The sequence below is a fragment of the Podarcis pityusensis genome, assembly GCF_964106645.2.
Source record: "Podarcis pityusensis genome assembly, chromosome: 6".
In the NCBI taxonomy this organism is placed as follows: domain Eukaryota; kingdom Metazoa; phylum Chordata; class Lepidosauria; order Squamata; family Lacertidae; genus Podarcis; species Podarcis pityusensis.
The window spans coordinates 25,665,447-25,690,200 of record NC_138030.1 but is presented as its reverse complement, the minus strand read 5'-3'; the positions used below and the strand labels follow the sequence as shown (position 1 = coordinate 25,690,200).

The window sequence follows — 24,754 nt, the reverse complement described above, 5'->3', positions numbered from 1 at the left end:
CTGTGATCCAGGTCTCACTATTTCACAGGCTTTAAACATCAGCAAGTACACTGTATTTTTCCTGCCACAGCAGTTTGAACACGTGGGTTTTATGGGCCAAGGGAGGTCAAAAGGAATGGGAAAATGAGGGAAAGTATAGTGAGACAAACACACAATTTTGATGACTCCCATCAAAATCTGCTCCAGGGCATGCTACACCTTTGATCGTGAAAAGAGCTACCTTTCTCGATTGAGTCACCCACACACTCACAGTACAACTTGCATTGATTCCCATTCTGCAGCAACACAAAACAGAGACAGAAGCAATAGGGGAAACTTTTATTCCAAGTCTTGTAAAGGTTTTCCCTTCTCACACTGAGGGAAAAGGTGAGTGTGTAATTCTTCTGTCATTCAAATGGAACAAGTCCTAAATAAACATTTCTCCTTTGCTTCAGCTATGGAAATCCACAACCAACTAACCAAATGTAGAATGCAACAATTCTTGTCACTTGGTGAAATTTCATTCCTGCCACTTGCTTCCTTGCCATGGGGTACCAAACAATGCACTGCTCAAGTTGTTCAGGTCTTTGTTGTACTCTAAGAGCAAGACACATTTGTCAAACCCTCACTGTGATCAACTCCTGCCCAGAAACCTTTGTCCCCACTGTGGAAGGATGTGCGGATCCAGAATTGGCCTCCATAGTCACTTATGGACACAATGTTCAGACCACATTCATGGAAGACAATCTTAGTCAGCTACAAGTGATCACAGAAGAAGAAGAAGAAGAAGAAGAAGAAGAAGAAGAAGAAGAAGAAGAAGAAGAAGAACTCTAGCAATGTCAATGTGCTGGGTGCTGAAGAGAAGATAATTGTGAAAGGAAGATAGACAAAATTCAGGTGGGAACATGGAAAAGCCTCAGAAACTAACAAATTAATAGGGTGCATTACGTAAAGAAGTCAGAAAGCACAAGAGATACAGTGGTACCTCAGGTTACAGATGCTTCAGGTTACAGACTTCGCTAACCCATAAATAGTACCTCATGTTAAAAACTTTGCTTCAGGATGAGAACAGAAATTGTGTGGTGGCAGCGCAGCGGCAGCGGGAGGCCCCATTAGCTAAAGTGGTACCTCAGGTTAAGAACAGTTTCAGGTTAAGAACAGACCTCTGGAACAAATTAAGTTGTTAACCCAAGGTACCACTATACATGGAAGAAGAGACTAGGTTAATTCAAGGAGTTTACATCTTAAGGTTATTGTGATGATGATGATAAGTAAAGTTCACATTTCTTGTTCCATTCTTATCAGACTGAAAATGTTATGGAAATATTGCACCGGCAAATTGCTTCAATTTCATTGTACCATAATAGCAACATCTTTTGTTTTAAAGGTTTCAAGCTAGAGAGATAATATGAGCAGCAAGAATAGGCATGTTACAGCCTGTCTTTCTGAGCATTTATTAAAATAATAATCAAGTCACTTTCCAAATTTACCATTGAAGCAGAAAAAAAACAAGCCTTCCCAGGTACTGTGCTCCACTTGGAGCTAATAGATAAGAAAAAGAGGATGCATTGAAAACAGCTGCCTCCTTCTACTAAAGAGAATCCTATTTTGGAGAGCAAAATCTTATGACAAACCAGCAAAAAAAATGCCACAAAATGCTGCAGTCCCTGGTCGTATCGATTGGAGCATTAGGCATTTGAAAAAAACGAGATTTTCATCTATGATGCTTTCCCCTCAGTCTCAGGGAATTTTATCTCAAAATCAGATAATATTTCACTAATATACTGTGATGCTGCCCACCTGCCGTCTTAGAAAAAGATAATGATATTGTATTAATTGTATCATCAATATAGTGCACTCTTGTTTCTGCAGACACCTTGGGGGCCCATAAATATGACTTCAACAGAGCCATGCTCAGAATAGAGAGAGAAAGAGAAAGATGCATAAAGCACATTGATATATTGTAACAGCAGACATAAATCAAGTTTGGGATAGCGAGTTATTAATCCATAGAAAAGCCTGGTAGATGATATTAGGCTAGGAGGATTGTGGATCTATATATCTGTGATCCTTTTTTAAAAGATAAGATTTCAGTATGAAAGCATTTTGGCTCACTTCATTTTATAAAATGAAGCAAAATAATTCTACACCCTGTACTGCCATTGCCCATGGGCTTTGAGGCCTAGGTCTTGGACCCTGCAAGATGTTTGGGGAGGCAATGTATGTAGTACTGTAGGCCAGTAACCACCACTTTCATTTATTTCCTGGTGTGGGGAGATAAGTGGGTGAACAGTTCATGGAAGCACAAGAGAAGGTGGTTCCAGAGTCCAGCCATACCCAACACCCTCATTTCTCCAGAGCACCAGAATTCTAGGAAAATGAATATATCAGGCATGGCTGAAGCCATCTCTGTCAGCTTTTACTTCAAGGGTAGGGAATCCTTTTCAACCTAACAGCCACATTTCTTTCTGGGCCACCTTCTGAGGACCACATGCCAGTGTTGAGCGGGGCAGAAGCAACAGCCGGTGGAAAATCAAATGTAAATTTTACTTTTCTACACTAGACTAGTGTCTACACGCACTCACACACCTCTCTCATCCTGCTGCTGTGCAAATAAGGAGCACTATCATGGTTCATTGACATATTCCAGCAAAGCAGAAATGTTTGGGTTACAAAGCAGGATGAGTGAGGGCTATGGCCTGAGGAGAGAGGGTGTCATCTGAAGTGAGACCCAAGGGTCAGGTAGAGAGGCCACCCTCACAGGTATACTTGGTAGGGATGTGGGACAGGGCCTTCTCGGTGGCTGCTCCCAGGCTTAACTCCCTACCTAAATATATTAGACTGGCTCCCTCTTTGCTGTCTTTCTGCTGTCAGGTGAAGACTTTCTTCTTCTAACAGGCTTTTGGGAATTGACTGCTTTTAATAAAAGGGTGGCTGCTGTGCTGTTTTTTTATTGTAACAGCTGAAATTAGGGGGGAAAGCAGGATAAAATTATATATATATAATGATAATGATAGTAACTGCTGAAGACATACTTAGGGAATGGTATTTATCATGCTATTCTGTCTTCAGAGCCAAGAAATTTAATCAATTGTATTGACATAGGGAAGGCTCATGATCTGAAACTGGCGAACTTCCGTCTCAATTCTCATTCTCATCAAAAAGCAAATAATGGAGCATGACACTACCTAAGTGAAATCTCTGTGATGGTGAATTTTTCTTCAACAAGAAAAGACAGGTGGCAAGTGAGCAAATGTCAATTATCTATTACTGTCTACGTGACTCTTTTCCACTACCCAATTTAATATTTAACTGTACCAATGCTAGTTAGCCTGTGCAAAGGTGGGCTACATCCAAATGTTGTTGGTGACAACATAAGAACTATTATTATTATTATTATTATTATTATTATTAATAATAATAATACTGTTTTTATTTATTTCCATGATACAGAAGATACATTTTGAGAAAACAATTGTTACAACAGTAAAACCTTTATTAATTTATCTGGATTGCTCTCTTATTAAGAATGGGCAACTTTTTGTTTCCTCTAGAAAACCCTGAGATTTGAATAAGTGTGAGATTTGAAATTCTTGTAGTTTTTCTGTAATTCAATATTCTTATAAATGTTTCCTGTACAGTAAAACAAATGTTGAACCATGGGTTTTCTTCTCTATGAGAACCAGACAAATGCTGGAAATTCTCCTTTTTATTGCCCAACTTATGGCAGCATTAAATACTTCTGGGGGCGGGGGAGATTCAACACTAAAATGGAAGGTGCATGAAGCCCAGCAGATGCAGAGTATCATATCAGATTACTTTGTAGGACATGCACATCCTGTCATTTAACTGTCAGCTCTTGTGAATAGTGAAGTCTCACATTAAAAACTGTGAGCTGTGACGGGCAACCAAGTCTCAGCCGCAAGTATCCTGTTTCATAAAGCAACCAGCCTCCCATCTCTAGCAGCTTTGACTTTTCAGAATCACTCTGTTTTCCACTAGAGTCATTTGAAACAATCTTTTACAACACAAAATTTGGCTTCAGGCTGTAGGATTTGACAGTGACTTCATCGTTGGAGGATTTACAGAAGATGAGACTGGCATGTTCTCAGATAACGAGCCTGTTGGGATGATAGTTTATTTTTTTTCACTTTTTTTTTTTTTTGCGCCTCTCACACCACCAGCAACAACGATAGAAAACCTGTCCTTCCCCTCTGGCTTCTGAAAGCCACCTGCTAATTACTGCCTGTAATACATTAAAACAAAAGCAAAACAACAACAACCCACACCAGGGTGCTAAGAGGAAAGACCTGAGCTATATTCCAAGACCACCAGTGAAGCAAGATCTGGCTCAAATTTTCACAGAGTTTGAGCTCAGGGCAGAAGTGGCCACATTCAATTCAACCAGCCCATCCAGCCATCCATTGCCTGTTGAGGGTGCCCCTTTGGGTGCCCTTTCAAGGCCTACAATTCATCCCCCAATATGAGAAGTGGGTTTGCATTGGGGAAGGGAAGCTTTTCACCTTCCCCACCCTTTTTATTTTGCAAATGATTATTTAACCACTTTTTTAAAAAGTCACCTGCTTCACAGAGCTCTGGCTGTTACTGTCTCCATCATTCTTTTATGGAGTGCCACTATAGAGATGATAGCCTACTCAAAGATAGTGTGAATCACTTCTCACTGTCTTCTCCAAAAAATATATAGTGGTACCTCTGGATACGAACGGGATCCGTTCTGGAGCCCCGTTTGCATCCAGAAGCAAACGTAACTAGCGACGGCACGTCTGCACACATGCACGTCGCTTTTCGCCACTTCTGTGCATGCACGTGACATCATTTTGAGCGTCTGCGCATGTGCGAGCAGCGAAACCCAGAAGTAACGCGCTCCGTTACTTCCAGGTTGCCGCGGAGCGCAACTCGAACGCGCTCAACATGAAGCATATTCAACCCGAGGTATGACTGTAAAGGTTTATTCTTGGCTGCCCCATGTGGTTAGGGAGGAGAGTGATTAACCATGAGTCTGGTTCAGATAGTATACTGAACCAAACCAAACCAAACCTTGGCTTTAGTTTAGTTTAGCTTAGCTTAGTGTGAGAGTAAAGAAGGCCAGGGATGAGCAGAGTGGCTACAAGAATCTCTTAAGTAGCCTGCAAGTTTGTGTGGTCCCAGGAAACCATAGTCTGACATACCACAACATGCAAACCAGGACAGTGCATATTCTGAATGTATGTTTATAGTCAGGCCCATGTAGAGCTTGTCTGAGGCCCAGGGTCGGGAGTCCCTGGTTGACTGGGAGGCATGGGGTGTGCTTCGCATGACAGCCTAAGTCCAACAGAACCCTGGAAGCCCCACACGCTGCTCCAACTGGCTTTGCCCTCTGAGGCCCAGCACAAGTGTACCTAGCTGCCCCTCCCCCCCTGCAAGGGCCCACTTACAGTGCTTGGTGTTACACCACAACTCTCCAAATTCTCATGCTATTAGTACTACTGACATAACAATGAAAAGGTAACAGAAGAAGCCCCATTGTTTTGTCCTTAATGTTCATCCTTAAAACTGTCCATAAACCCTATGCAGTAAGGCGAATGTGTCCATTAGAGTACAATGTTGAAGTCCCACTATCAGTTTTCTACACAGAAACCATAAATTCAGAAACAGAATATTGATACGCCAGAGGACAAGCTGATTTAACAGTGTTGTATTATGCAGTTTATCTTTTTTTAAAAAAAAAAAAATAATTTTTATTAACCGGCCAATCAAATCAAATTAAATCACATCACATAAATTCCGAATTACAAAGCCAAATTTTAAATTTTGTTGGGGGGACCCATATTTCAAGATCCGAAGGGGGATTCTGATCATCTTCTTGCTACTGCGTTAATGTCCAAATCAGTCCAAATCAGTCCAAACAGAGTTCATAATTCTATCCAGTCTTATCTTGCTGTTTCCACATCACATCTTGTTTATATATTTTCTCTTTTTTCTTTATGATCTCTTCTGATAGTCTCCTTAAGCCGATAAACACCAATAATAATAATAATCCTGTGTGAATTTTCCGTTCTTCCATTCCTCAAATCGAGATGGTTTCCATATATCATCGCCTTCATAGATAACATCACTCTTTCCATCTCGCAAAGCTGTCGCTCTTAAGTCCCTCTGAGGAGTTTCACCCACAATATATAAACAGCTCTATTTCTCTCTTTCTCCTCCCAGACTCAAGACCTCCGACAGAACTTCCCAATATGGCGACGGCATTTTTAACTGCGTCATTCCTAAGCTCTTATACATTCCTCGCTCTTCTTAAAACATGCTTTGGTTCGAAAGTTTATCTCCACACAGCCTTAAATCCACAGCTTAAGTCCTTAAAACGGCATTTCTGACTCGTGACTCGTGAGGGGAGGGGATTCTTGTTAATCACATAAGAAAAGAAAGGAAAGTTTTTTTTCCCCTCCCCCATCAGTCATTTGCCATACCGTGTCTTGGCGTATCTTCTCATGTTTTATTCTTGTCTTGTTTTATCAGAGATCTCTTCTATAGCAGTCTTTACTCCCCTCCTTCCTTGAAATATGTGCATTCCTTCATCCAAATTGTTTTCTTTTGAAGTTCAAGCAGCTAGTGGCGCGAATCAGGGACGGCGTCCAGGAGTGCCGGAATCCCACAGGAGGGCTTTGTGCCTAGTGCCCCCATCCCCACAAGTTCGGGGGTGGTATAGGGCACAGCAGGCAAAGGCAGTCCCCCCCACCGTCCTGGGGGGGGGGTTAGGGAGGCTAATTACTCCCATCATAGCCTCCAAATTACCTCATGTGGGTCGGAGAGATGTTATTGTCAGCCATCTTCCGATGCACCCTAGTGCCCCCCCTGTATTATGCAGTTTATCATACATGACATGGACCGACTCTTCTTACATAAGTCTCATCACAATGAGAAGACTCTTGAAAGAGCCGTCCAAAAAGTGGAAGTACAATGAAAAACTCTAGTCAAAACCCCTGTTCTCTGACTTACTTCTCTGTCTTGAGGCCCAATGATCCCCGATTCTTTTTTGAAGGAAATATAAGAAAAAAGCAACCCACATCACTTGCATTGCCATGTGTTCCTTCTCACATTATGTGAGTGACTGTGTGTGTGTGTGTGTGTGTGTGTGTGTGTGCAAATCAAAATGGAATACACCAATGTGATTACAAAGCAGAGTCATTTATATTGTACTACAGTTCATACATTTTAAACTTTTCAATATATTATAAACAGTGCTTTTGGGGGGGGGGTGCAGCGGTACGCATACCCCTAATTTTTTTGTGAATCTAAGTTTGGTCTCATTGATGGGCAGTATTTCAATACGAGTAGGAAAATGAGAGTACCCCTAAACATTATTTTTAGAAAAAAAGCACTGATTATAAAACAACCTGAACTTATGGGATAGGGATGGGCATAAGGTCATAAGAAAATAAAATGAAATACATATCCTCTGTTTTTAAAAAAATGATGGGGGCGGGAAATATGCAGCAGGCAGGGGAAGTACAATAAGAGTGGAGGAACTTACTTGGGCCATGTACTACATCTGATTATTTGGTCAACAGAAAACCAGCCTTTACCATAACATGCCCCTGTTTGTATGACACTCACAGAGTCTTAAAATCAATATGACTTACCTGCACATTTTGTTCTTGTTGTGAGCGGAGGTCCAGGAGGTCCAGTTCCTCCTTCTCCAGGTCTGGTAAGAAGCACTCTGATCTCATACTCCACATCGGGGTCTAGATGCCATAACTTGTAATTGGGTGAATCAACAATGTGGGTTTCAGCCCAGTTCCCATTGGTCGTACGGTACTCCACCTCTTTCAGGATGATAGGTCCATCTCCAATGATGGAGTTGGCATTTGGCTTGATCCATAGATAGGTGGCTCCAACTGCTAGAAGTTCTGGAGGTGCAATAGGCGTGGGAGGTTCTGCAAGCAAGAAGAATGGAGATATTTGTGGGTGATAGGTGGGGAGTAGATGGGTTGTCATTATGCAATGCAATGGGAGCAGTAGACAACATACAAGAGTTATACAGAGAAATTACTATCCATGACACCAACATTTCACGTGCTAATGAGACAATCAGTACTGCTTTATTTTGAAGAAAGGGTTCAGATGAACCCTGTTTCTTTATAAAGAAGGGGTTTTTTGGGGGTCCCATCACGGAAAAAGCCACATCTCTTGTGCCTGTCAGCTAAATCAGCCTTACAGATGATCAGGTCCTCTGAAGCATATCCAAGTACCTTGCCAGCCCCATATGGGTTCGCATTTGTCCTTAAAAGTGTTCTTAAAATAGAGGGTGGAGGAAAAAGTCTAGATGAAACAGCATCATGGAAAAGGTACTCTTCAGTCTACAACAGAGTAGTTGCCAACAATGTCACCACTGTTAATGCATCATGTTCACTCCATGCGAATCAAGAACAAGAAAAGTTTTGCAACTTCATATTCAAGGGCACTTAGCTAAGCCTTCAAAATGCTTATGGATTCCGCAAGAAAGATCTCTATTACAGCATTAGGAGATATGAATCAGATACTATTACTTTTGTGGGAAAATAGAGAGTAAGTTAATAAAAGCACATCTCTTCAGCACCCTTTGATAAAATCAATATAACATCTACAGTCCCTGCCCTGATCATTTTTATTATTACTATTTTATTGGCAATCCATTTACACTTTGTGAACCTTCAAAGTATTGTCTGTAGTTCGTGGGACTGAAAACATTAAATGAAATGGACATTATTAAGACATTCTTTTCATTTTCTCTGGAAGTTTTCTTTACTAGTTTGTTTTGATTTTGTTTCTTACTCTGTCCTGGAAAGTCTCAATGCATCATTTATTTAAAAAGTTGCTGTTGACACTTCTGGGTTTTTGTGGACAAAGAACTCTGGGGTTTTTGGTTTGTTTGTTTGTTTGTTTGTTTGTTTTTCTGAATGCATGAGCCAGGGTCAAGTTGTTCTCATAGAATCATAGAGTTGGAAGAGACCACAAGGGCCATCGAGTCCAACCCCCTGCCAAGCAGGAAACACCATCAGAGCGCTCCTGACATATGGTTGTCAAGCCTCTGCTTAAAGACCTCCAAAGAAGGAGACTCCACCACACTCCTTGGCAGCAAATTCCACTGCCGAACAGCTCTTACTGTCAGGAAGTTCTTCCTAATGTTTAGGTGGAATCTTCTTTCTTGTAGTTTGGATCCATTGCTCCGTGTCCGCTTCTCTGGAGCAGCAGAAAACAACCTTTCTCCCTCCTCTATGTGACATCCTTTTATATATTTGAACATGGCTATCAAATCACCCCTTAACCTCCTCTTCTCCAGGCTAAACATGCCCAGCTCCCTTAGCCATTCCTCATAAGGCATCGTTTCCAGGCCTTTGACCATTTTGGTTGCCCTCCTCTGGACACATTCCAGTTTGTCAGTGTCCTTCTTGAACTGTGGTGCCCAGAACTGGACACAGTACTCCAGGTGAGGTCTGACCAGAGCAGAATACAGTGGCACTATTACTTCCCTTGATCTAGATGCTATACTCCTATTGATGCAGCCCAGAATTGCATTGGCTTTTTTAGCTGCCCACCTCCAGGCAGAGGAGGAGGAGGCACAGCAGTGGGTGGGCCATGGAGGAGGTGAAGTGACTGCAGTGGTGAGGGGGTACAACTACAGCAGCACAGGAGCTGGAGGAGGAGGAGGAGAGCACCCAGCAGCAGCAGCAGCAGCAGCAGTGAACACCCAGCAGTGGGTCATGAGTGCCCAGCCCAGCTGCAGTGCCTCTGGGAGCCTGCCATGCTGAAGCAGCCACCTTACCATGCCTAATAGGTGGGCTGGCCCTGAGAATGGATATCCAAAAATCCTTGACTGAGTGTTGCCATTCAGTCCGTCTACTAAGGCTTGCAGACATTCGCAGGTACAATTGGCATCTCAGTGACTCAAAAAACTGGGTGAGTATATTTTGTGCAAAAACTTTATTTTATTGAACAAGGCTGGGGGCCATATTAGCCTGAGAGAAGATGACCAGTCCAAGGTCACCCAGTGAGCTACATGGCCAAGTAAAGATTTGAATCTGTTTCCCTAGGCCCCAAGCCAGTGTCAGGTCAGCCAGGGGCTAAGACGACCCCCAGGCATACAACAGGAACGATTCCAGCCTTCTCTCCCATCAGTGTGTAGCTCTAAGGAGCTCTGAATCACCTTCCCCAACAATTTATAAGGACTCATGTCTTGGAGACACTGAGCACATATTCAGAGTCCAGCAGAGATAAACGCAGTCAGAGCTAGGCTGAGGTTGTAAGCACTAAAGCTACTTTATTAAGCATAAGGCAGAACAAAAGAAAACATGTCTCCTCTCTCTGGTCTTCCGCGGAGAGAAGTCAGAAGTGAAAGCAAAAACAAACGGAAACAGAGTACAGTAAACATCCGCTCCTGTGATTCCAACAGTTGGTGCTGGAATGCATAACACAGACATGTGATGAACCAATCCTACATATCTGCACAGTGAGAGGTATAGAAATCCAACAGCCAGCTCTCTAACCACTACAAGACACTGGCTCTGTTTTCCGTAGCTAATCCAGTATGAGGGATTCAGCATCTTTGCATAACATGCCTCTTCACATTGATCCCATGCTAACACCGAAAATGCCCGTCACTATGTCAGATGGGATTTTAAATGTGCCTTGTAAGTTGCAATGACCGCTGTAAGATTCAATATCCTCAAGGACCACCTCTCACTATATGAACCAACCCAGACTCTGAGATCATCATCAGGGGCCCTTCTTCATATGCCCCCCCTCCAGAGAGTCTGGAGGGTGGCAACATGAGAACAGACCTTTTTTTTTTTTTTTTTTTTGGCAGTGGCTCCCCTTTGTGGAACACTCTCCCCAGGGAAACTCACCTGGAGCCTTCATTACATATCTTTATTCCTCTTCTCTCATGCCTTTAGCTAATTAAATAACATATGGCCTTTTAACCTCTCTGTGTTGGGGTGTGTGTCTTATTGTTTTGTTTGTTACTATGTTATGTATTTTTTGTGATTTTATGTTGTAAACTGCCCTGTGATTGTTGGGTGAAGGGTAGTATAGAAATTTAATAAATAAATAAAATAAAAATAAATAAATATCCTGGATAGAATAGAGACAAAGTCTCCCTATACAGAGACACAGAGCTGATATGTATCTACTGTCAAGCCTGAGATCAGGCAAGTCTCTTTGAATCATTTATGCTTACTTATATTTGACGCCCAAAACCACGATCAAGTTCAGTGTGTGGAGTTGGGGGCAGGAGAGAAGCTGACAATGACAAGCTAAGAACCTCTAGAGAGCAAGACTAAAATAAGCATGCTAAGTAAGAGATATATATGTATATATATATATGATAATTAGATCAGAAAAAAGAGTGCTGTTTACATGAGGTTATACAAACCTAGACCTACACACAGAGATAATGAATATGGCTAATTGAGCCATGAATAATGATAATGAGAGTTCTATACTTCCATATGAGTAACCAGAAAGTTGCCAACCAACCGGGGGGGGGGGGTGAAGAATAAACAGCTTGGCCGTTTACAGTATATATATTTTTCTCTCCTGCCAACTGCTAGTGAAGGAAAGTTAGTTCCTGTCTCTCCTGCCATCATTACCTCCTTTCCCTCCCACCCCCCAAATGATATTTTTATCTAAAGTATTTCTATTTTTTTAAAAAAGTGCATGCATCCATTGAGAATGAAAGAAACTCATGGTTTATTAGCACATGCAATTTAACATTGCAATCACATATCTTTCCCTTGTGTCCAGTGGTGGCAAAGAGGAGGAAGCGATGGTAGGTGAAAATGACAGCTGCTAGGGTCGCTCTCCCTCCCTGGGGGGGGGGGCGTGTTGCAGGCAGGCCACGCACTCTCCCCATGCATGGGGGGGGCATGGCGATGCCACCTGTGTCACAGGGAGCCCCTGGCTCCATGGCTGACCAATCCAGTAAACCGGGGGTGTGGCTTGGGCAATTTAAGCAGCCGCCCACCTGCCCCTCCTCTTTAAAGGTATTCTGTTAAAGGGATTTGGGGGTGTGGATCTCTGAAGCCTGAGTATGGGCTAGGGCCATGCCACGACCCCAACAGGGTTCCTGGGGGAGCCCTCAGTTGATGTACATCAACAGGGCTCCCCTTACTGGTGGTTGACTCTTAATAGACAACCTGCATGGCGGGCAGGAGTCAGATATAGTTGGTTCAATTACAGTGCCTAAGCCAATACCACTCACATTCTGTAACCAATAAAGTTGTGGCCTTAATCATCCCATTAACCCCAAATACTGGTGTCTGTGTGTTTTATTATTCAACAAATGGGGAGAGGGGCTTCACGGGCAACTCACCTACTCTTTTTCACCCAGCCCACTCTGAGATAGTGGTAATATTTGAGCGAGGAGAGGGAAGAGGAAGCAGCTGAGGCAAGTGGCAAGGAATGGAAGACAAAAATGGGGTACCGGCAGAGAGACTTTGCGTTGGATGCAGAACAAGCTCCTATCTCAGCATCTGTTGATTTTAGTAATCTTTCGAATGCTTTTAAATACCTGGTTTTAACTAATTTTTAATCAAGAATTTTCATGTTTCGTTTTACATTTTTGTAAACCGTTTAGAGGGCTTTTTATTACAACTGAGTGGTACACACATTATGTTAAAAAAATAAACAAGGTGCAAAAATATTCAGAGGTGCAGAAGTTCTCACAGGTAACATTCACATTTAAAAAATAAAAAACTCAAAATCTGATGATGTACCAATAGAAACTGGCCTGGTTTCACTAACATAGAAGAATCTATAGGTGGCAAGACTACCTAATAACTGACTTACTCACTTGAAATAGCAATATGCTTGTAATTTCTTAAAGTGCCATGCATTTCAGTAAGTAATGAAATCTTCTATTTAACTGATTTGCTAGAGCTAATTTTCAGTGCCACTGAAGTCAATTATGGTGTTAACACTGACATTAACTGAATCGTAATTAAGCATTTACACTTGCATTTTATCACATAATATATTAAATAAAGCTGTAATCTCAAAAAACTGCAACAGGTCCACTTGCTGATGGCCTTTATCTTGCACAGTATACAGATGAACTGCCTGCTCTTGTTCTGAAAATGCTATCTTAATTATCCTTAATTGTCCTCCTCAATAATTAATTCTAAATGTATTTTAAGCAATGTTATTTACTACAAGGATTAAAACTGAGTTAGCCAGGTCACCATAATAAAAATGCCCCTCTGAAAGGCCTCTAATTTATAAAAATTTGGAAGAATGCCAGGCTGGTAGCTGAATCTATTGCATTGTTCTTGGATGGACGACAGGCCTAGCACCTGTTCAATGAAATGGGTTTTCTAGCAATCTATCCCCTCCAAAATGCAAGGAGGACATGCTAAGGAACCTGCTAAAATGTTTGCTTTGCTTTCCATTTCGTTGAGAGACAGCTGCAGCACTATCACTGCAAATGAGTAAAGAACAACAAAAGACGGAACAAAACAAACTAGCAAAGCGCTGGCAAGGCAAAGCACACTGCAGTTCCAAGTCTACCATCAGTAATTTCAAAGTGGGGCACCAATTTGGAAAGGATGAAATTCAAGGTTCAGTCTAGAGCCTGCATTTTAGCTGTTGAATCATCCATCTAAGAGGGCATTGCATAAATGATACTTTTTTCCTACATTAGTAAAGTGGAAAGCAGATGAGCTTCACACACACAATCTCATGTGTAAAGAATATGCAAATGTATTCTACTATGTGCATTTTATAGACACTGAGACTCAACTTCCACCAGCAATTTCCTAATGTAAGTACAAGTGATAAAACAGACATATGCACACTCTTTACAGATGATTGGGTACCCCATACCCCCGTTCCTTGATACTCATAGGGAAAACATGTGTAAAGTGTATGTATAAATTGCACTTAAAGCTTTTCTATAGATATAGCCAGCTTTTCAATGAGGCAATAAAACAGCTGTATGCATGAAAATAGGACCTTCTCATTACTGATAGGGATGTTTCCAACCACAAGATCACAGAATCGTAGAGTTGGAAGGGACCCCGAGGGTCATGTCATCCACCATCCTACAATACTGGAATCTCATATAAAGCATCCATGACTGTTGGCCATCCAACCTCTGCTTAAAAACCTCCAAGGAAGGAGAGTCCACCACCTCCCAAGGGAGCCCGTTCGATTGTCTAACAGCTCTTAATGTCAAAAAGTTCTTCCTGACTAATTTCAGTAGATACTGACTGCCACTTAAGAAAACATTTTGTCTTGGTCCAAAGCACTTTGGAAGCTGCCAAACTTCATCTGAGGACTAAGTCCATTTCAAGAAAAACATGGCTTTGTTCTCTCCCATTCACTTTTGAGGAATTTTTAAAAAGCTGTAACTCTCATTTCTCTTTTGACAGAAGCAAAATCAAGTCCTTGAAATTACAGGAGAACTCTGTGGTAGGGACCCATGTTTTCCTCACCCCAAATCATCCATGGTTGTCTGGCTAAACTGCTTCTACTTCTTGTAACATGGGGTGGGGAGAAAGCATGAGAGCAAGAGAAAGACATCCCTCTTGCACTCTTGCCTCTTGAATGTTGCTGTCTTCATAGGAGCATGAACATGCTGCTAGTGGTGTGGCGTTGTGGATCTTCTCCCTTCATGCTCCCTGCAATGCAGATGGATGGTATACCTAAGATCCACTGCCAAATGATCCCATACTATGTTTTGCTGTTTCTGCCCACTATTTGCAATGCCAGCCTCAGGGTGGAAGACCTGTAGCAGCTGCATAGACATCACCTTGCCAACAAAGGTCCATATAGTTAAAGCTATGGTTTTCCCAGTAGTGATGTATGGAAGTGAGAGCTGGACCATAAAGAAGGCTGATCGCCGAAGAATTGATGCTTTTGAATTATGGTGCTGGAGGAGACTCTTGAGAGTCCCATGGACTGCAAGAAGATCAAACCTCTCCATTCTGAAGGAAATCAGCCCTGAGTGCTCACTGGAAGGACAGATCATGAAGCTGAGGCTCCAATACTTTGGCCACCTCATGAGAAGAGAAGACTCCCTGGAAAAGACCCTGGTGTTTGGAAAGATTGAGGGCACAAGGAGAAGGGGAGACAGAGGACGAGATGGTTGGACAGTGTTCTCAAAGCTACCAGCATGAGTTTGACCAAACTGCGGGAGGCAGTGGAAGACAGGAGTCCATGGGGTCCATGGGGTCACGAAGAGTCGGACACGACTAAACGACTAAACAACAACAACAACTTGTCTCTAATGATGATATTGTATTTCATAGTGTTGCGGGGAGAACTCAAACAGGAATTTCTGGCCTCAAATGACATATCGTATGTCCTAAAAGAAGAAAGGAAATTATTTAAATAGGGGTTACTTTCAACTAAGATTGTGGCGAATTCCCCCTGCTTTATGATAGGATATACATACTTGCATGCTTGATCTAGTTCACAATACAAAAAAAAATGTGCATTTGTCTTAGCCCTACTTAGTAGGTCATTTCAACATAATGGCTAATCCATCACTTAGAAACAATAACAAGACATGGAAACAGGGATGCTAGAACATGATGACTAGTCAAGTAGACAAATCCCTGTATAAAACATTTGGATTCATGTCAATAATGGAATGATTTGGCTGCTTAGCAGGAATATGCAATTTCCTTTTATAGTCAGCCATGGCAGAATAGCAGCCAGATATATATTTCAAGAGAAACTAAGTAATCTTAGGAATTACTGATTAACGCACATCATTAGATCTATAGAGAACTGAAGAAAGATTAGGTAAAACTGCTTCTGAAAATTAGCCTCTATGATACATTATATTCTGATACCAGCCCAATCAACAATGGGTGTCACACTGAAAATGCCAAATGAAGCCTTAGAGGGAAGCATTATTCCAGCAGGTGCCTCTCCTCCATACAAAAACCTACAAATCTTTATTGCTTTAAATTAACAATATCTCCACGCACCCATAAATCCTGCTAGTGGCAGAAACTGCAAGATGTGATTAAAACTAGGGGCAACAGCTCAGAGAACAGAGCAAAATGTGGCCAAGGGACAAATTCTCATAAGGAAATGCTGATTGGTATCAAGCAATACAGTGGGAAAGCAAGAGCTCTGAATAGAAGTCTAGAGCCACAATTATACTATCAATCATGATGGAAACTCCATGGGCACCTCAAATGCTAAGTGCACCTCTCTAACAATATATTTTATAGGCCTCTTCCCACTGAGTACCATGAGAAGCAATTACGTGACCTGATGAAACATTATAATACAGTTGTGTAGCAGCAAATCTGCACAGGCGCAGCTCAGGACATGAATGAGGGTCTTCTGTCTACTACCCAAGTGAACAAACTTGTCACTCCATAGTTTTAAGCTTTGGCACTATCACCATAGGTGGACTCCAGTCTCAGCATATAGACCACCAGTACCCTAATTTATTTCTTGTCCAACTTACGTATCACAGAAAGCGACAACTATTGACAGCTGCACCTATGGACAGATTTGCAGACAACATCATTCTGGCGGTAATTATGGATATTAAGGTTTTATAATAAAGGTGTACCGAACATTCATATGGTGGTTATTTAAACTATTGAAGGGAGATAAGGGAGAAATCAATATGTTTCCAACAACTGCTGGCTGGCTCAATGGGTGGGAAGTAGTGATTCAACAAACAAAAAACACCCATCAGATTGATATTTAGCGATAATTTGTTGCAGGAGAAACCTAGAAGAGAAAGTGAGAGCACACCACTTCTTACTTACATCTTACAGCTAAAACCACTGCTGCACGTTCTGGGTGATGCTATTTTCCCCCCTCACAGTCCCTGGATGATAAGTCTCTATTGGTTTACAGACAGCCCACTAGCATAACAGATTTACTCATCAGCACCACATGCCACATAAACACACACATGAACCAGACCCAAAGGCCAACTTTGTGTCCATCTGCATCTTGGCATCAATATCGCAAGACATCATAGCATGCGGGGCTCATTCACATTCTTGTCTTCCAGCATGATGGGCATCATTATTACATACTTTCCTCCTGTCTATGCAAAAGAATAAATGGATACATATTTGGCTTCAGAAGTGGCAATATTCAGAAACCAGTAAAATACCTGTTTCCTTCTTGGACCTTTTTCTGTGCTAGCACACAGGCTACGGGTGTGTGTGTGTGTGTGTGTGTGTGTGTGAATCATATGAATTATGATTGCAGTTATCTTTGGTCACCTTGTGATACCAATTTAAAACATTTTTATTCTCCAAGGATTTTAGTGGGGACTTACTGAGATATTTTGTCAGATGTTGCTGCAACAATTTGTCAGGGTAGGATCATTGTTGTGGGCAGTGGGTATTATATTGTGTTTCATTGTAAATTGTTTGTTTTAATTTTGTTAAAATATTCAATTTTCTGTTTTCCCACTCTGGAATCACAAAGGTGATGAATGGAAGGATATGAATCTAAGTAATAAAATAAATATTTTTACATACATTTAAACTTCAAATGCTTCTTTAAAGTTTACAGGCTTTACGTTTTGCATGTCTTTGCTATTTTCACTCCACTGTTTACAATTTCCCCTCTCTACATCTGCATGCATGCAGAGGGTAAAGTTTCATGCATCTGAGCAAGTGGACAATAGTCCATGGGGTCTTATGGTATAATCAATTAAATAGTTTTTATGGTGCCAAAAAAATTCTTCATTGTTTCAAATGGTACAATATTAGCTCTTCAAGAAAGTGCGAACATCCAGTCCTTATAATTATGACAAAATAATATTTAGTCTGAGACTAAATAGACACTTCCTGGAGCTTCCTGGATAGGCCTTTTTCACACTGTAACCAGTGAGAGCCTATTAAAAACACCCCACTAAAATGTGAAATAAAAACTTCCATGCCGAGTAAATATTTAAGAGTGACAAAATGTATTGCTATGCTGCTTAGAAACTTTAATGTGAGGGTACATGAACCAGAGCTTGTAACGCTAAATGAGAGTATAGAGGCTGGATGGAAAATCTATGTGAGCACACAAATATCTCTGGCTGTGTAAAAACTATGGATGGCATTCACCTCACCAACCCCATCAAGGGAAGACCTGCGCAAGGACTTCTGCTTGCACAACGGAGCTTATCCCCCTTTTCTTTCCCCCACCTCCTGAAATTGGTTCAGGGGGCTGAGAAAAAACCCCAGAACTGCAAATGGTGAGGGGATGTATTATTCTGCCTGGCAAGCTTCAACGTTTGCACAGATAGAATGGCTGGAAGTGTGAGACACTGAATTCTACCCAAAAGAAACAATAGCATGTGTCACTGTGGAAGTAGCATTGCAGTGTATATCAAAGGCAGCCCATACTTAAAACAAGTTGAAAATGCTGAACAATTATGAGTACACATTCTCTCCCTCTCCCTCTCTCCTGCACACAGACAGAAACAAACCCAGCTCATATATTTCATCAGAATCCTTCCTCTCCTGTCAACAACCTATGTAGTTTATCACTTTTTCCCCCATATTACAAAACTTTATTGTGACAAAAAGCCCTTATGTTCTGGCACAGGTGGGATTAACATTAATATATTCTGAAAACAATTTGCCAAGACAACAGCGGCTTCCTCTTTTCTGACGTAGATCCCTTCAAAGGCATGATTCCACATTTTTAAGTATGGCATCCTTCTGCTAAGATGGTTACACTCCACCACAACACTGGCATAATGCTGTGGTCATGCTGCACAAAACCCATGAAAGAATTTCTAACTTTACTTTATCTGTAATCTCAGTCCCTCAGTCCCTTGCTTGCTCCTACAGTTGTGATATTGTTGCACTGGCAACACCCACGCAGGCAATTCTTCTTTCACACCAAATTTAGCTGTGTATAATTAGCATTCGCTCTGAATTATATTTTTGTCTTATCAGCTATAGAAACTATGCAAAGTGATTCCTCTGATTCAGGATTAGAAGCTACTTGCTGTAATATGATAGAGAGCACAGATCTTTCATCTCTAGGAGAACTAAGCCTGTCGTTTACAAGCTGCTAACAATTTCATCATTACAATTAATCCTTCTTTATATTCCACAGACATGGTTAAAGCCTCAACTCTTTGATAGTTGCTTGGTCAAACTCTATAGGAAGTCTTTAAAACTGGAACTGGTAATATTTAAAACTTTAAAGATATTTGTTCTCTCTCTTTCATTATATATATGGAAAGTGCTCTTTAATCTTTACACTGAGTGCAGTACAAGGATGCATTTAAATTTCACTGAAATAAATGGGAATTCAATCTATCCCGGGTGGTGGTGGGGAGCGATCTGGGACGTGTAAAACTCTGTTCTCCTCTCCTTCGAGGCAGAAGTTAATGAGTCACTGAACATCTTCTCCAAAGCTGGCTCTGGAAATTTAGCCTGCAACTCTGCTTTTGTATTCTAAATCAGGTGGATTACTCAGAGGCAAGTGGATGTGTGCAGGATCCTACTGTGAGATAATGTACCTGTACCATCCCTATGGCCTATGCCAGGGGTCAGCAAACATTTTCAGCAGGGGGCCGGTCCACTGTCCCTCAGACCTTGTTGGGGGCCGGACTATATTTTGAAGAAGAAAAATGAACAAATACCTATGCCCCACAAATAACCCAGAGATGCATTTTAAATAAAAGACACATTCTACTCATGTAAAAACATGCTGATTCCTGGACCGTCCGCGGGCCGGATTTAGAAGGTGACTGGGCCGGATCCGGCCCCCAGGCCTTAGTCTGCCTACCCATGGCCTATGCTCTATAATTTAATTAATCAAACTGCCTTCAATAGGGTTGCAACCTTTCACCAGCCAAAACATGGGACAGGTCGACCACAGGTATGAAATTTACGGCATGTAATGCCTTAAGAGAGAATATTATGAAAATGATATACAGGTGGTACATAACCCCAGTCAAGCTTGCAAAAATCTATCATTTGCCCGATAATAAATGTTGGAAATGTAAAGAAACTGAAGGTACATTTTTTCACCTTTGGTGGACGTGCCCAAAGATTAAGGCTTTCTGGGAAATGATATATAATGAATTAAAAAAGGTATTCAAATATACCTTCCCCAAGAAACCAGAGGCCTTTCTCCTGGGCATGGTCGGCCAAATGGTGACAAAAAAGGATAGAACTTTCTTTATGTACGCAACAACAGCAGCAAGAATACTCATTGCAAAGTACTGGAAGACACAAGAACTTCCCACACTGGAGGAATGGCAGATGAAACTGATGGACTATATGGAACTGGCGGAAATGACTGGTAGAATCCGTGACCAGGGAGAAGAGTTGGTGGAGGAAGATTGGAAGAAATTCAAAGATTATCTACAGAAACACTGTAAAATTAAAGAATGTTAGAGTGATGTTGGATTGAAAATAAGTGGTTTCCAGCTGTACAGGATTTAAAGCTATAGATAGACTAAGATTAAGGATTAGGATTAAAGAAATTTAAGGAAATGGAAATTTGGCTTTTAAGAGGCAAAATTTTAATGTTATATTATATTAAGATTAAAGATTGGGATTAAAAAAGAGGGTAAGAAATTGCTGAATAAACAATTTGAATTGGAATACAAAAGAGGGAGGTATGAGGAAGTCCAGAAAATAAGTAAATTTAAAGATGGAAATGAAAAGGTGATATTGTTTTTAATTGTTCTATTTTCTTTTTTTGTCTTTTGTTTTTCTTGTTCCTTTTTTTTTCCTTTTGGATTATGTATTGTGTATTTTTGATTTGTGTATTTCTTTTTTATGTTTTATGTTTAATCTTTTATTGAAACTTTAATAAATATCATTAAAAAAAAAAACATGGGACAGGTCAGACAAACTGAAGGACAGCCTGGGGGTGGGGATTGGGTGCCACATGCACTCTCATGAGACCAAATCCTCCCCCCATTGTTGAGGACAGTTCCCTGCACTCAGCCTCCCACTCACTCCTTACCCCCCACCCCCCCGGCTCCTCTCTTCCCCTTGACTCATGTAGGCAGGCAGGCTTCCGCAGGCAACTTGAGGCTCAACTCCATCCTTTCACCCATGCTGGCGTCGGAAGAGACTCAAGCATGGAGGAGGAGGTAGGAGAGGTCAGGCTGGGGTGAGGAGAGGGCCAAGCAGCGGTGGACCCACACCGTGCTAGAATGGTGGGCAGCAGCTGAGGAGGAGCACCAACAAGAGGAAAGGAAAGAAGGGTGTGAGGGAGGGAGAGAAGGTCACTCCTTCCCCCTTCTCTCTATTGTTGCTTGCACCAGGCTGGGCTCCTCCATCAGCTGCACCAACAGCAACGCAATTGCCATTTTGGGCCAGCTGAGCTCAAATATGGGGGGGGGGGGAGCCATCCCATTTGAAGTCCAAATGGGATCCCATTTTTTCTAGGGACAGGTATACAGTCTCCAACCACCAGGGGTAACATTGATGTTGACAAGTTCACAGCACCCGCAAGTTTCCACTCTTCGCTTCCCTGAACAGCCCTAAGAGAGAGTGTCAGGAATGGCAACAAGTGATGCAGATAGCATACTCATCTGCTCTGCCCTGCTTCACATGTTTTCTTGACTCTTTATATCGTAACATCTGAAGAGGGCTGCAGTATGAAAGATTTCAACACTGAGAGCAGAGTAAACATTACCCAACCAAGTTTGTATAGGCACCTTCTCAATAGCTGCAGGGCAAATAACAAGCTAAAAGCTGCTGTAACACATGATGGACTTCTTCCATTTGGATTTGAAATGTTAACGGAGTTTTTTTTCAGAAAAGAATGGGAACATTTAGAGGCACTTGGTTATTTGCTCCAAGGGGTGGAGGATGTCAGCACTGTTTCACGTATTGCCTTACTAACATGGTTTTATGACTATTACCTGCTGTTAATGTTTCATAGTCTCCCCTCAGCATTCACTTTAAGTTATTGTCCAAGGGCTTTCTCTCCCTTCCCCCATCTTCCTCTTTTTAACACTTTAATAATCAGCAGCCAGAATTCTCTGAATTGGAGTATTTATGCTGGCAATTCTTACACGACATTTCTATGGCACGCACTGTAAACATGATGTGTCTGTTACTGGCTATCTCCTTGAAACTTCAAATCTTTTATTTTATTTTAGAGATGAAAAAGACTCACATATTTTTATTACGACTTTCACTAGAGGACTGCATCACTATAAACCTCTGCACAGGGCTCCAAGACATCTTATTTCAAGCTCAGCATTGGTGGCAATGTTTGCTTGAAATAACACATTGTATGAGCCAAAGTTGATGAAAGTCAGCTAAAGTTTCGCCAGGTTTCAGAAATTCATTTCAAACCATGATGTGGGAAATTGGAGTCTTGATAAAATGTGCATGAATGGGAAGGGGATCTAGCTTAGCCTTGCAAATATATACAATCACCATATCCTTATCTTGGTACTGTGGGCACTTTCTAAATGTTATGTGACCACCCTGGTGCTCAGTATCCCAGATTCTTCATTTATGAAGGTAAGGTTTATACAAATCTGTAGTCGGTTTCTCAACTGATCTATCAATGTCCAATCTATCCTCCTTTCCTCACCTTGGGGCTGTCTTGATTTCTTTCCTTGATTCATCCAGTCTACAGAGCCGAGAAAGAGAGAGAGATATGACCTTCTGCCTACAGGCTACTTACTAATATTTTTTGTGACTCAACTTCCCTTGAGATTTGGAGAGTATGGAAAAGAGAACTCTAGCCACCTGCCCCCCAGTAGAATTATAGTATCTTCCTTTATCCTATTAGGTCAGTGCTTCCTAACTCTATTGTCCCCTTTTTACTTTGGTTGAAACTCATTTGCAAAATGGAATTTTACACTGCTGTAAATGAGTAACAAGCTTAAAGTGTAAAGACAGAGGATGCGGAAAAGAGGGAATTAACAAGCCATTCTATTTCATGAATCTATCATTGTTCCCCTCCCTTCCCTCTCCATTAGATTTACTCTGAATCCCAACACAGCTTCAGAGGATGCTTTCATTCTTTGATAAAGTGGAAAATAGCATTGGATTAGTGGAATTGTATCTCATTTCCCAGTGTAAATTAAGTGAATTAGATGGAAGATGTGTTGCTCTAATTGTGAAGCTTATTACGGATCTCAAATATATTAGAACTGAATGCTTCACTTTGTTTGCTCTTTTCAGGGGAAGAGAAATCAAGACATGTCAGAGCCATCTCACTGCCAGTGTTGGTAAAAGCAGTACTTGAAGTGAGAGCTTGAGGATGGAGAAATGCAAAACCAACCTCAGTTATTGTTTGATCAAATTTGCAAAAGTAGGTGAACTTTTGACATGGATTTCACTGCTCTGCTTTGAAAGAAAAGAACTGAAAAAATGCCAAATTGAAAGGGATGGTGCATGACTACATAAGCAAAACTAATTATATCTAGTCAAAGAGTCATTTTATTCACATGCACAGAACTTCATCTTTGCAAACATTTTATTCTCCTACTTTTTTTTAAACAGCAGAACATTAGCCATACAAAAAATGTGAGTTGTAAAAGCATCTTCTCATAGAAAGCTGTGCCTTTCTGAAAACTGTTAAAAAGAGAGTAGGTATAAATCTTGCCAGCCATTTTTTCTGAATTGTGTTGTCTACTTTGCAACAACAACCAATACTCAAAAGCTAACCTACAAACACTGATGAGAACATATGTGGGAGGGAGGAAAGTCTTGGACTAAACTGAAATAAACTTTTGCTTGAACAACGCCCCCCCCCAAACATGAAAACAACCTTATAACAAATGTTAAGGGAAAGTTCAGTGTTGTTGTGTACTTCGGTAGCTAGGCAGGTGGTGGAAAAGGGCTTAATATTTCTGTAAGACGTGTCTTCACCTGCCATTTTGACAAATGGCCTTGGCCTACTCAAACTATAGAGCTGATTCATAGCAAAAAGAAAATAAAAAAGAAATTGAGCAACTTAAGATGGCACACATTATTTGTATATACAGGAATTTATGAAGTGGGTTGTGGAACATTAGAAACAACAACAACATCACAGTAGTTTGTTTCCAAGCATGCCATTCCATTATTTATTTATTTATTTTTATAATCTTCATACATTGAACATTCAGGACATTTCTCCACTTGTGTGCAGAACTTGATGGTAAAAGAGAGACTTTTTGAGGAATCACTCATATTAGCATCTTGTTAGTGGGGCTTATGAGCAGCTGGAGGAAATAAGCTTTGAGAAACCTAGGAGTTCATGGGGGAATATATATATGGTGGTGGTACCGTCATACTTCAGGTTACATACGCTTCAGGTTACATACTCCGCTTACCCAGAAATAGTACCTCGGGTTAAGAACTTTGCTTCAGGATGAGAACAGAAATCATGCTCCGGCGGTGCAGCAGCAGCAGGACGCCCCATTAGCTAAAGTGGTGCTTCAGGTTAAGAACGGACCTCCGAAACGAATTAAGTACTTAACCTGAGGTACCACTGTACTTACTATTCAAGGAAGGCTCAAGAAGACCAGTTATGTTCACAAGGCTAAGATTTATGCCCCATTTATGCTTGCAACCTCCCCTCCAACCAACTCGAAGGCTTAACCCAACGCCTTATCCACCAAAGTTGAGACGGTGGTTATGAGGAAGGAAAAACCCCTGGGTATATAATTGACTCAAAGGGCAAATTCCTTCCCGGCCCATCATAACCCATAGCAAGGTCATTAAACTTATCCTACCCCTGGAATGAGTAGGAGACAGCCTTACAATAGGGAGAAAGGGTGGGAGATCCGATGAACCCCAAGTGTTCAGCATGCTGCTGGCATTATCTTTAAATA

At 41.3% G+C, this 24,754-nt stretch overlaps 1 protein-coding gene across 18 annotated transcripts in view; it reads right to left on the bottom strand.

The window, feature by feature from the left end:
* The window catches only part of PTPRT (protein tyrosine phosphatase receptor type T), a 617,797-nt gene that overhangs the window by 288,770 nt on the left and 304,273 nt on the right, over positions 1-24,754 (bottom strand). For all 18 annotated transcript variants that reach the window (XR_013987409.1, XM_081009187.1, XM_081009202.1 and 15 more), the window contains exon 7: positions 7,623-7,916. Coding sequence is in view for 17 of the 18 variants with exons in the window: in XM_081009187.1 (XP_080865313.1) it covers positions 7,623-7,916 (294 nt within the window). In the remaining variant the exon portion in view is untranslated. The remainder of the gene's footprint in view (positions 1-7,622; positions 7,917-24,754) is intronic.